Source organism: Chenopodium album, chromosome 6, assembly GCF_948465745.1.
Source record: "Chenopodium album chromosome 6, dcCheAlbu1.1, whole genome shotgun sequence".
NCBI lineage: Eukaryota > Viridiplantae > Streptophyta > Magnoliopsida > Caryophyllales > Amaranthaceae > Chenopodium > Chenopodium album.
The window spans coordinates 66,344,695-66,357,698 of NC_137839.1; the positions used below are offsets into that span (position 1 = coordinate 66,344,695).

Sequence of the window (13,004 nt, forward strand, 5' to 3'; positions counted from 1 at the left end):
ACAATCCAAAAATATAATAAAACCGCATATTCATAAATTTTAATTAAAAAAATTGACACTCGTACATCAATTAATCAAATTCTAACACTTGTGAGACCAACAATGATGATTTACTCGTTTCTTCACCAAGAAATGTATACTTGGCACCAAACTACTCACAAATCAACATATTACAACATACAAGTAATTCAAAACATAAATTTCAACGAAAATCAAGTAATTAAAAAACCCCTAATTCAATTTCTAGAGCATATTAGACAGATTTCAACATTAACCGAACTAAATTGTTGTAAAATTAGGTCAGATTTCAACATTAAGCAAACCAAATTCAATGAATCGTAGCAAAATTAAATCGTAACGTGATAGTTACATGAAGTTTCAAGCCTTCATCGAATTTATTTCGCCAGAGTTCTTCACTGGATGGCTGAAGCGTTGTTCTTTGTTATTGATCTATCTAGTAGTACTAAAGAAATTAAAGCCATTGGAGAAGGTGATGGAGAGGAGATGGTATTGATTAGAGTAAGGGTTATATTAGAACCATGGAGGAGCTCTCAATGGGCCGGATCTAAGAAGGAGAGAAAAAAGCCGAAATTTTTGAATACATGTAAGCTATGAACGACTGGTTGAGAATGAACTTAGATACAAAAAAGAAAAAGAGTAAATCCTTGGGTAAAAAGGGTTTGCCAGTGCTTTTATTTTTTTTTTAATTTTTTTTAAATCAAATAAAACGGTTAACTAAGTAAGGTGTTCTGTATTGTGAAGTCGGAATTTAATATAAAAAATTAATAAATCAAATAGATCGGTTGACTGAAGAGGCATCCTATATGAGTCAACATACACATCGTATCTCTAACATAGGCGTTCTTTATAATCTTAGAGATTTTCTACAATACATAATCGTTTTGTATCATGCGTTTCATATTCTAGTTTTTGTAGTAGTGAAAAAAAAGGTGGATTCTGCAAAAGCGGTAACATTTGTGAAATATATATTTGCCAATATCTTCATGGGTTTTAGGGCAGTGACCTCACTTGGGTTAATCAAAAAGTCAAACTCCACCGGTCGATTAAACAGACTCAATGCATCCTTAAAAACTCAACCAAGATTAATAGTACCAGCATGACGTAGAAGCATAGTATGCAACCCAGCAGACTGTAATCGAGATGCAAGAACATCTCATGCGGAATAACCACCAAGGCCTCCAAACACAAATGATAAGGTGGCAGGTCGCCACTACCAATTGCCAAACCCAAGCCCTAAAGCAGCAACAATACGCTTAAAGGAAGATTGAAGGACCCCATCTAATGTGCGCCGAGGCACCTCAAATGTACTAAGAGGAAAAGAACGCAAGTCAAAGTGGAGCTTAGAAACTCTGGTATATGTCCTAAGCAACAAAAACTCACACTGAGGATCGTCAAGCTTAGCAACCTTATCCATAAATGCAATGGTCTTGGTCAATCGGGATCACTAGCTCACCATTAAAACCGGGATCAGAACTAGGGGGACCCCCAAGAAACTTAAAACCATGTAAAGGTTAAGCAATTATAGGGGAAAATACACTCACAATCTTGCTTCAAGGATCCTATGTAGGTTAGAAAACTTCAGTTTTTTCCACGTTGAGATGTAACCCAAAACGAGTCCCTTCCTCCACAAGCAATTGTAGAACCTTCCCTACCACCAAAGTGTCCCCAATAATAGTGTCATCATCTAAATACCACGCTTGAAGACATACCTTAAAACCATCTCTGGTTTTACAAACCACGGTTGTAAAACCAAAGCAAAAAGCAGAGCACCAAGGGGATGACCTTTCTACACCCTCTGAGATGACCATAAAATATGGTCCCTATAATACAATCTGGTTGAATTAGAGTAGCAAAATTCAACCCATTGCAAAATGTCTGGACAATGACGACGAACTTCACATATATAGCATGACCGCACGATCAACTAGATTGAAGGCATTTAGGACATCTACCAACAACATCAAGATCAGAACCACACTCCTTAATCAACCGGTTCACAACATGAATAATTGTCTCACCACCTGAAGAAACCCTAACACCAAATTGAAAACCAACAAAGTAATAACTTCCCAAATACTATCAACCTTAACCGCACCGACCATCAAACTAGACATCGCCAAACATTTTCCACATCTATAGGACGAATCCCACCACCGGGCTTGACAAGTGGTGTAAGAGGAGCATTATGAATACACACTTCTAATTCTGTAGGACATCTTCCTGCTAGAAAGAGATTATCCACCCCGGTAATAAAGACAACCAACTCATTTAAGACTGCCAACAACAGCACTAATCAAGCAATCTATAAGGTGTTGAGCACGTAAACCATCCCTACCACATGATGTGTCATGAGAAAAACTCGTAATCTGATCCAAAAATACAATAGAAGTCGTAATGGGATGAAGGTGATCAACAGGTATATCAGGCAACAGAATCCTCTGCCAAAGTTTCCCTCACAAGTTGCATACTACCACCTAGTGCACTCCAAGAACAAATAGCACGGGAAACACTCTCTTCCTGATGCCGACGTTTTACCGAAAATCAAGGCTCACGACTACTTCGCAGACGAAAGGTTTTAAGGGTGTAAAGAGGTAACACCAACAAAGAGGCCCAATTAGAAATGTCATCATTTTAGAGATCACCTTATCTAGAGCATCTTTCAGAACCCGAGAAAATCACCCTTTTATATTATTATTATTATTATTATTATTATTATTATTATTATTATTATTATTATTATTATTCTGGTAATACGATTATATGATAGTAAGTTGTATGGTACAATATAACCAGTTTTATGGTACTACTTGCCTAAGCAATTTACATGTTCGGATATCAAGCAAAGTTTGGTGGAGTTAGTGGGGAACCTACCTTGTAACTTTCAGGTCACGAGTTCGAGACTCACCAACTACATTTACTTGAGAGTAGGGGGATTTCCTTATCTCCCCCCTATATTATCGAGCATTAACTTGCGGAGCTGGCTCACTTTTACCTGTGAGAGGTTCAGTAGGGTTCTTTAATGAAACCTAAAGATTTACATGTTCGGATTCCAAAGCCAATTAATCCGACACTAAACATTCTTAAAAAATATAAATCCGACAATAAACCAATAATTTTTACAATTTTAATGAAATCTAAAGCTACACCCACTAATACTTAACAAAATGCATAAAAATAATTTATCGTTTTCTTATGTTAATGATCTCTACGTACGTCCCTAAACTAATATATATATATATATATATATATATATATATATATATATATATATATATATATATATATATATATATATATATATATATATATATATATATATATATATATATATATATATAAAGGGGAGTTTTTCCCGGACTTTTTAGAGAGCCACATAGGATTTAATTTTCTTAGCTCGCCATGTAGGGTTATAAATTTAAGTGGTAGCCAATTAAATAAGAGATTATTAATTTTTTCTACATTTAAATAATTCAAATGCCACGTAAGCAAAATTGGCGAATGAAATTTTAATGTTTAAATTAATTAAATAAAAAAAATATTATCTTTTGAGATTAGAAATTTTATCTAATATTTTAAAATTAATATAATAAAAATTTTAATCACATAAATATGAAAAATATTTTTTTAAAATAAAATATTAACAAATCGTGCATCACACGGGCTTCATCTAATTTTGTGCATTAAAGTTAACAATATTGTACTTGACTACTATTCGCATATTTGCCTATAAATCATTAATTGATTCATCCTCAAGATTTTTTAATTTATTATTTACTAGATTAGACTCGTGCGTTCATGATTTAAATAATTTTGTTATTGTGCATATAAAATAATTTTGTTATCATGCATAAATTAATTTTATCATTTGTGTAAAATAATTTTGTTATCATGCATAAATTAATTTTATCATTTGTGTAAAAATAGAATAAAATAAAAATAATAATTAACTAGTTTTGTGCTATGTGCGATGCCCGGATTGTTTATTTAATTTTGAGTTAAATTTTTAATATATATGTCAAATTTCAAAATATAGCTCTAATACAAAATTAGTTAGGTATTGATGTATTTTGTGTCGATTAGTAGGCATGTGAATAACTAATAATGATATTGGATTTTTTATTTAAAGAATATTGCTATTTTTTGAGTTATAATCTAATTTTTTTTTAAATAAAATTATAATTCAATTTATACATGCAATGGTGGTACTTTATCGAAAATAAAACTTTTTATTAACAATTTTATCCTAAAATTCTATCCACATTTGATTTAAAATAGAATTTTAAACTAATTTTTTTTATCCTATAAAGTCTATCTAAATATATCCAATGTGGTGCAACAGTTGGCGAAAAGTTGGAATGTCAAGTGTCGCTTCTCTCATGGTCTGGCTAAAAGTTTAGATTTATATATTAGTTATATGATGACATCATCAATAAAAATGGAGGAAAACTTTTTAGTGTAAGAATCACAAGTAGGATAATTTAAGGGATGATGATGTCAGTAATGTTTTGTTTTAGTAATAGTTAATAGATAGGCCAGGCATTACGGTGTAGAGGAATGAGTAAAGGAATCTCTACAAGACCTGGAAAAGGGGTCGTTCATGTCAGGTCAATTTCGGGTCAATCAATATTTGAGTCGGGTCAGGTCAATTCAGGTTTTAGGTCAGTTTCAGGTCAATGGTTATTCAGGTCGGGTCGGGTATCGGGTCAAAACTTCGGGTCGAGTTTGGATCAAGTCGGGTCGAGTCAGGTTAGTCTTCAGTTCCAATTATCGGGTGAAGTTCGGTTCGAGTCAAATTCGAGTCGGGTTGAGTTCGGGTCAGGCCAATTCGGGTCTGATCATTCTTCATCTATATCGATGTAGAAATTTGACCAATAATATATTATAATTATCAATAATTATAAAGTATAACACTTGAATATTAATAATTATTTACTTCATTAGACAATTCTAATAGTAGTATATACACAAGATTGTATTGTTTCATATATATATGATCACTATCATTGAATTGGTCAAAATTCAAACTAGATATAGTGAATATTAGAAAAAAATTCAATGGAACACTTAAAAGAAGAAGCTACGAGTAAAAGTAAAAATAACAATAACAATAACTAGTTTTCCTAATCAAATGAAACTCTTTATGAATTATGAGTACTAAATTACACGCATATTTCAACAGTATTATACATACAATACTATACTGTTAAATTTAGGTTAATTTCAATATGTTTTCATTTGGGTAAAATAATTAAGCCCTAAATAAGTTAGGTCATTCTGAGTATTTGTTAATTTTGGATCGGGTCATTTCAGGTATAGATCAAGTCGCTTTGGGTTTCGGGTCCGTTCGGGTCAATCAATTCGAGTCAAAATCGGGTCGGGTCACTATAGGTTTTGGGTCACTTCGGGTATCGGGTCAATTTCGGGTCAAGCCAATTCGGGTATCTGGTCAACTTCAGGTTAGGTTAATTTGGGTCGAGTCAATTCAAGTATCGAGTTAGGTCAACTTTACTAGGGGTAGGTCGGTTTAGCTTTGTGTTCGGGTCAATTTTGACTCTACGTTTTCGAGTAACGAGTTGGAACATTCAAGCCGGTCAGGATTACTAGCTTTAATCTCTACCCACAAGGACCTAACTAACTTCATTAGGTAGAATTCAAACCCAAAACCTTTAGGATCTGGTTTGGGGTAAGAACCTTATTAGGTAAGCCAGATATTAATCTATTATAAGGATTATAAGCAAATGTTTAACATGTCACAAATTGTTATATATGGTTGGTCAAACTGTGTGACCAGTTATTATAGAAGTTACTTCGTTAGTGTAAAAGAGGTTACTTGATCAGTATTATAGGGAAACTCGATTAGTATTACAAGAGTTATTTGGTCAATAGTATAGGGGTTACTTTGTACTTTTAATAAGTGATCACACGGCGTTTCTAGTCACACATAAGATGGCTGTTATCATGCATGCATGTGGTAGGTATTTTAATTTTGTTAACTTCCATGAATAATTAAGAGTATTTTTGGAAAATTCATTGATAACGATGCCTCTACAGGAAACAAAAAGGCAAATACCAAGAAAATAATTGTAGCAACCATAGTGCCTTTAGCTCTCTTGGTGCTGCTAATTACAGGCATTTGTCTCTTTAGAAAGAAAGTAAAGAAGCACCCTTCTTTAGACGCTAAAAAAGGTACTTATCCCTTTTTAATCTAAATTTCTTCAGAACTTTTAAGGTTAGTAGGTTACATGCTGCAGCTGGCTCATGCTTTATTTTGCTATAGTGCTTGATGATTTGGTAACCGCGGAGTCCTTGATGTTCGATTTGAGGACACTTGAAGCCGCCACGAATAACTTTTCCGATGACAACAAGCTTGGTCAAGGCGGATTTGGCAGTGTTTATAAGGTAACCAATGGGTCACGTACTTCTTTCCTATCAATTTGAATATGGAATTAGTCTTTTGTGAGATATAATATGTTATGCACAACTTTGATGTATTATTTGAGAGATATAAAATATTTTAAAATTGCACATAATAACTTTTAACGGAGGTAATATACACAATATAAAAAAAAAAAATTTAAAAAAACTATAGCCTTTTGACCAATGTTATATACGAGTTCTATTAAGTAAACTCAGGTTAAAATTAATATTTTTTTAACAATTATACAATTTTCATAGGACAAAAAGAAATAGTTAGGGAGAGGAAAGCTGAATATGATACGTTTTTATTAACATTACTAAGTTATAGAGAATATGAAAGAAAATAATTAAATATATAGATTGAATAAGCAATATATTTAAACTTTTTTATTGAAAAAAATTTAATCAAAGAAAGGGATGCCACTTCGTTCTAGTGGTTTGCATGAGTTTTATTACTTTTATATGCTAACTTGCTAAATATGGATATAGATGAGTGTACTAAAATATAATTCAAATACAGAAATTACGTAGCAAGTTAGCATATAAAAGTAATAAAACTCATGCAAAACACTAGTAGAAACTTGCTAAGTATGTATGTAAATATTGTTTAAAAAGTAATAAAAATATGTCAAACGCTACCTGCTAGTTTTGAACGCTACTATTTTTATTGTTTGAGAAAAGCTACCTAAACGCTACCTCTACCAACCTAATATTCCTAAAAATACTCGACCCAACTATTGACCCAAATTCCTAAATAATACAGTAATTCGTAGCTAACTCCTCACGCAGATACCGCTACTTTGAAGCACAACAACCAGCAAATTATACGTAACGACTAATATTTTTTAGGAAAAATAGTCATAAACTACTCGCTTAATAGGTCAATTTGTGAGCAAATACTCGCTAAATAGTTGTTCGAATAGCACTAATTTTTTTTTTCATCTTCCGACAATTAATTCTGGCAAGAGATTCACATTTATTATATCACAAAATTTTAAAAAATCGGGTGTACAATAATTATTGTACATCCATTATAAAGATAGCATAAAATGATTAAAAGTTACCCCTGAAATGAATAAAAGTTACCCCAATATGCGTAAAAGTAACTCAATTCAAATAAAAATTATCTACGCTTTATTAGTAAAGAATCACATTTTAATTGACTAAGGGCCTGTTCATATTTACTGAACTGAGCTGAATTGAACTGAACTGAACTGAACTGAACTGATTGGAGCTGAACTGAACTGAACTGAACTGAACTGATTGGAACTGAACTGAACTGAACTAAACTGAAATGAATATTTTATGAGAGAGGGAAATTAAGAGCTGAACTGAACTGAACTGAACTGATTGGAGCTGAACTGAACTGAACTGAACTGATTGGAGCTGAATTGAACTGAACTGAACTGATTGGAGCTGAACTGAACTGAACTGAACTGAAAATAAGTAAATATGAACAGGCCCTAAAAATCAATTATTAGTGATTGAATGTAATTAAATTACCTCTATAAAACTTTTCTTGTTATCTATTTATATAAAAATTGTATTATGTTTAAAGTTATCCAAAGAAAGGCAAAAAGTTACCCTAAAATTAGCTAAAAGTTACCCTTATACTGCTCGATGTACACTAATATTAGTGTAAACCGAATGTAACAAAAGTTTTTGTTATTATATTCCCTCCAAAAGAACATTCACACCCTCATATATATTAACCCATCCTCCTTGTTTTTGCAAAAGCCAAACACAAAAAACCAAATCGTTTTTCTTTCTTTAATTGGCGATATTTACAAAGGTTTAGTTCTTAAGATTGAGTTTATTCTAAGAAGAGCAGGGCTGGTTAATATATACGAGGATCATGATTTTTTTGGAGGAAAAATAATAAATAGGGCCCACTCGCCAGATTTAGTTGCCGAAAAATGAAAATGTAGTGCTACCCAAATTTTTAAAATTTGGAGGGTAGTTTTTTTAAGAAATTTTTAGTGAGTATTTGTTCACAAATTCACCTGTTAACCGAGTAGATCTTGATATTTTTTTTCTATTTTTGAAGTGGAGATTAATGGAGGAGAAAATGTTGAACTTATTTGATTTTTTAAATACCGTAACAATTACACTTTGTATAATTGGATTGAAGGAAATAGAGGGAAGAAAGGGAAGAGAAATTGAGGGATACATACTCTCTAATTTGGATAGCAAATGAGGAAGGAAGAGAATTGGAGGGGAAAGAAATGAAGGGATAAAATTGCAAGAAAATGATCTCTCCAACAATGAAGAGATTTGGAAGGAAAACTCTTCATTCTTCACTCTCCTTCCCTTCCCTTTTCCTCCCTCCCCTTCTTTTCCTTCCCCCTAATCCCTTCTTTTCCTTCCCCCTAATCTATCCAAACGCACTGTTAGTATTTAACAAAAGCTTACATATTTTTCAGCCATACTTTTGACCAATGAATAAAATTCGAAGTCTCCTACCAATAACAAGGAGTTGCAATTTTTAAAAATATACTACCTTATTTCTTTTTAATTGACACGTATTCTTTTTTAGAAATTTTTTTTTTTAGTTGACACGTTTTCTTTTGGGATAACTTTTTTACCTTGCATTTACAAGCTACCCCACTTGCTTTTTCATTCTCTCTCTCTCTATCTCCTCTCCTTAATATATGTGCCTGAATCAAACTCGTCAACTAAATAGAAACGGAGGAAATATAATATAGTACTTGATATTAGTGTAATAGTAATAATATTTAAAATCTGCTAAAATATTTTTCGTAAGCCTCGTAATTGAACGCCTTCGTCTCATAGGGAACTCTGGAAAATGGAGAAGAGATAGCAGTTAAAAGGCTATCAAAGATATCTAGCCAAGGAGCAGAAGAATTCAAGAATGAGGTGGTATTAATTGCCAATCTTCAACATAGAAATTTGGTTAAGCTATTGGGATTTTGCTTTGAAGGAAAAGAGAAGTTACTCGTGTTTGAATTTGTTCCCAACAAAAGCCTCGATTACTTTCTATTCGGTATGTTCCGTGACAAACTTTAATCTCAAAATACTTCATTTGTTCTATAATAATTGACATTTTTTACTTTTAATACTATTTAGATATTAACTAGTTTTGTGCCCTGTGCGATATAATGCATGATCTGTACACTAGGGTGCACCATGGGCATGGTGCACCGGTTAAATAAAAAAGGCAGAAAGAACATTCACATGTTTGAAAAAGAACATTCACATATTTGAAAAAGAACATTATGTTGTTTGAAAAAGAATATATTTGTGTTTAACAAACTACATGCATTAATAAAAAAAACATAAATACATTACAAAATGAACGTGACAAAAACTTCATTAGAATTTCATGAAAATTACACATTAACAGAAAGAAAAAAAAAACTTTCACCAAAGATATCATTTTCCCAAAAAAATAGTTTTTTGTCTCCAAAAATTTCAATTTTCCATAATAATTTTATTTTTCTCTCTCTAAAATTATTTTCAACTAAAAATAATTCAAGATTTCATTATCAATTTAAATTTCAAATTTTAAAAATATCATATATTAAATGAACATAAGTTATAATGTAAAAAACATAAAATTCATACCCAAAGAACACACAGATCAAATTCAAAGAACATACGATAATAAATAAAAAAAAATTAATATGAAATATGATATTAAAAAAAAAAAAATAGAATTTGTGTGTCACTCATCACCACAAAGAACATATGAGCCAAATTAAAAGAACATACAAACCAAATTCAAATAAAATACTTTGAATTATTGAAACCCAAAAAACATGTTGAGTATATATATATATATATATATATATATATATATATATATATATATATATATATATATATATATATAAGTTTTGGCGAAAAGTTAAAACGCTACATGTGTTGTTTATTATTTGGTATTTTATCGAAAATAAAACTCTAAACTGACCATCTTATTCTAAAATTCTATCCTAATTTGATTGAAAATGGAATTTTTAACTAACTTTTTTTATCTTATTAAGTCTATTTAAATCTATCCAAGGTGGCGCGACACTTGGCGAAAAATTGTAATGCCAAGTGTCGCTATTTCGTGACTTGGCTAAAAGTTGTAATGCCAAGTGCCGCTATTTCGTGACTTGGCTAAAAGTTTAGCTTTATATATTAGTTATATGATATTGACTATAACGTTTTTATTTTCAATGTAATAAATACATATATATTTTATCATCAATGTGTTGTTAAATAAGTTTTAATATAAAGTTTCACAAATTATTTATTAAAATTGTTTTATTAATATTTCATTATATAAAAATAAGGTCAAACTAGTGAATCGGCATGTGAACAAAGTTTGAGTGTGTCAATTATTTTGTAACTAGGTTAGTTTCCGTGCCATTCACAGTAATATTAATATTCATTATTAAAGAATAATTATAATTAGTTTATTATAAACAAAAAAATATCTAAAAACATTGGTGACAAATTTTGATCAAAATAAAGGATTTCAAAAGATTTGTTAGACAAAATTGAAATATATAATGATCAATGTGTTATAAAAATAAAAAAATTTGTGAAATAATATTTAAATATTGAAATGTATAAGAAGCAAATTTTATTGCTTTGTGTAGGACAAATTTGTACTCCCTCCGTGTTTTTTTAAGTGTTACACTTCCCATTTCCGGCCGTGTTTTTTTAAGTGTTACACTTTCTTTTTTGGCAAAAAGCTACATTAAAATATTATATCTCTCTCCTCTCATGGTCTCCACCCAAACCCACTACCATTTTTTTTATATAATATATTTCCTCTCACATTCATTACTTTTTAATAAACTATTAACCCCATTATCTTTCTTTTACAGTTTTTAATACTCCAACTACCCCACTTACCTCTTATTTTATTCAAGTCAATTAAATTGCCTAAAACTATGTGCCGGTCAAAGTGTAACACTTAAAAAAACACGGAAGGAGTATTGTTTGTCAATAGGAAGATTTGTAAAATATTTTGGAGATTTTTTTTTTCTACAAGAAGCATTGGAAGAAAGAAAAAGATTGAGATTGAGGAAGAAAATATTAATAATAACAATTTACTTTAGTTTAATTTTACATTATAGTTGTTTGTTATTTTAATAGTTTTGCATATGTTTAATTTGGAGGTATTTTCATATTAACATATTAATATTTTAGTATTTTAATAGCTAGATTTGAGTATAATAATTTAAATGTAGTAGAATTATTATGGTGACTAATCAATGACTATGTAGACAAATATTTTTAGGTAAAAAAAATATATGAATATTTTTTTTTTAGAATTTATTGCACCAAGAGATGACATGTGTCATTGATGGTGTATCTTTTAGTATATAGGTTAAGGTTATTGATAGATGGAGTACTAATTTAGGCACTGTTCTCTTCACCTTAATTTTGCTAAACTGAAATTATTTTTACTAAACTGAAATTATTTTTGTTGAACTTAAATTATTTTTACTGAACATAAATTAATTTTACTAAACTGAAATTATTTTTGCATAACTAAAATTATTTTTACTGATTTTCTATTATAATTCTTCTTTAAGAAAACTGAATTTTACTGAACTGAAATTATTTTTACTGAACTGAAATTAATTTTACTAAACTGAACTTATTTTTACTAAACTGAAATTATTTTTACTTAATATTATTTTTTTAAAGTGAATAGAACAGGGCCTTAATGTATGTTTTAAAATACCTGTGTATCAATGTTTATAACTCTCTTCGTTTATGTTAATCAAACACGTTTTAATTTTTTTAAGATTGTTGTTTACTAATATCTTTAAATACGTATTCGTAAAAATTTTAGAAACTTCAAATTCCAATAATACACATTGATGAATCGAACATGATAGTTTTTTTTTCCTTTATTTCAAAGGATCCAACATTCCTTCTTTTTTTTTTTTTTTTTTTTTTTTTTTTTTTTTTTTTTAAGGAAAAAAAGGATCCAACATCTTAGTTAATAATACGTAATATTTTAGTTTGCAAAAATTATACTTGTAGTATATACCCCATACATAATAATATTAGGAAAAATGAAAATTAAAAATCCAACTCTTCATTGGTCTTTCCTAAAAAAATCCTATTTTTTTTTACTAGAGCAACCAATGCGCGCGTAATGGCTAGCCTTTGCAACTTACTTTTACTTGTCTTGTGTTTGCACTTCACATGGAGGAATAAAAGACCGGCAAAGGAATATATGTAGTATTTCTATTGCATAGGCATTGCTTGTTTGTAGTCGTGCTAAGTTGAATGTTATGTATGAAATATCTCGTATATTGAAAAAAATCTTTATTTTATTATTTGTATATGGTGATTCTTTTAATTGGAATACTATGTAGAGTCATTGTAGAATATAATTCTTAGGTTTTTCAATGATAATGCAGAAAAGGAACAAATGTTAGAATTGTTGTTTGTTTATTTTTGCAGTGTTGATATTAGCATTACTTAATTGTGGTGGTACAATACGAAATAGAGAAAGAACCATCAATTATGAAACCGAAACGACCAATTCCTAATCCACCACAGAGGCTAACAATATTAAACCGCTATATATTGGT

At 30.3% G+C, this 13,004-nt stretch overlaps 1 protein-coding gene across 1 annotated transcript in view; it reads left to right on the top strand.

Annotated features, from left to right (window-relative positions):
• Positions 1–13,004, top strand: part of LOC145637081 (cysteine-rich receptor-like protein kinase 10) — an 87,277-nt gene that overhangs the window by 51,977 nt on the left and 22,296 nt on the right. Inside the window, exons 4-6 of the mRNA XM_081688592.1 lie at positions 6,096–6,207; positions 6,299–6,420; positions 9,232–9,442. Of these exons, the coding sequence (XP_081544718.1) occupies positions 6,096–6,207; positions 6,299–6,420; positions 9,232–9,442 (445 nt within the window). The remainder of the gene's footprint in view (positions 1–6,095; positions 6,208–6,298; positions 6,421–9,231; positions 9,443–13,004) is intronic.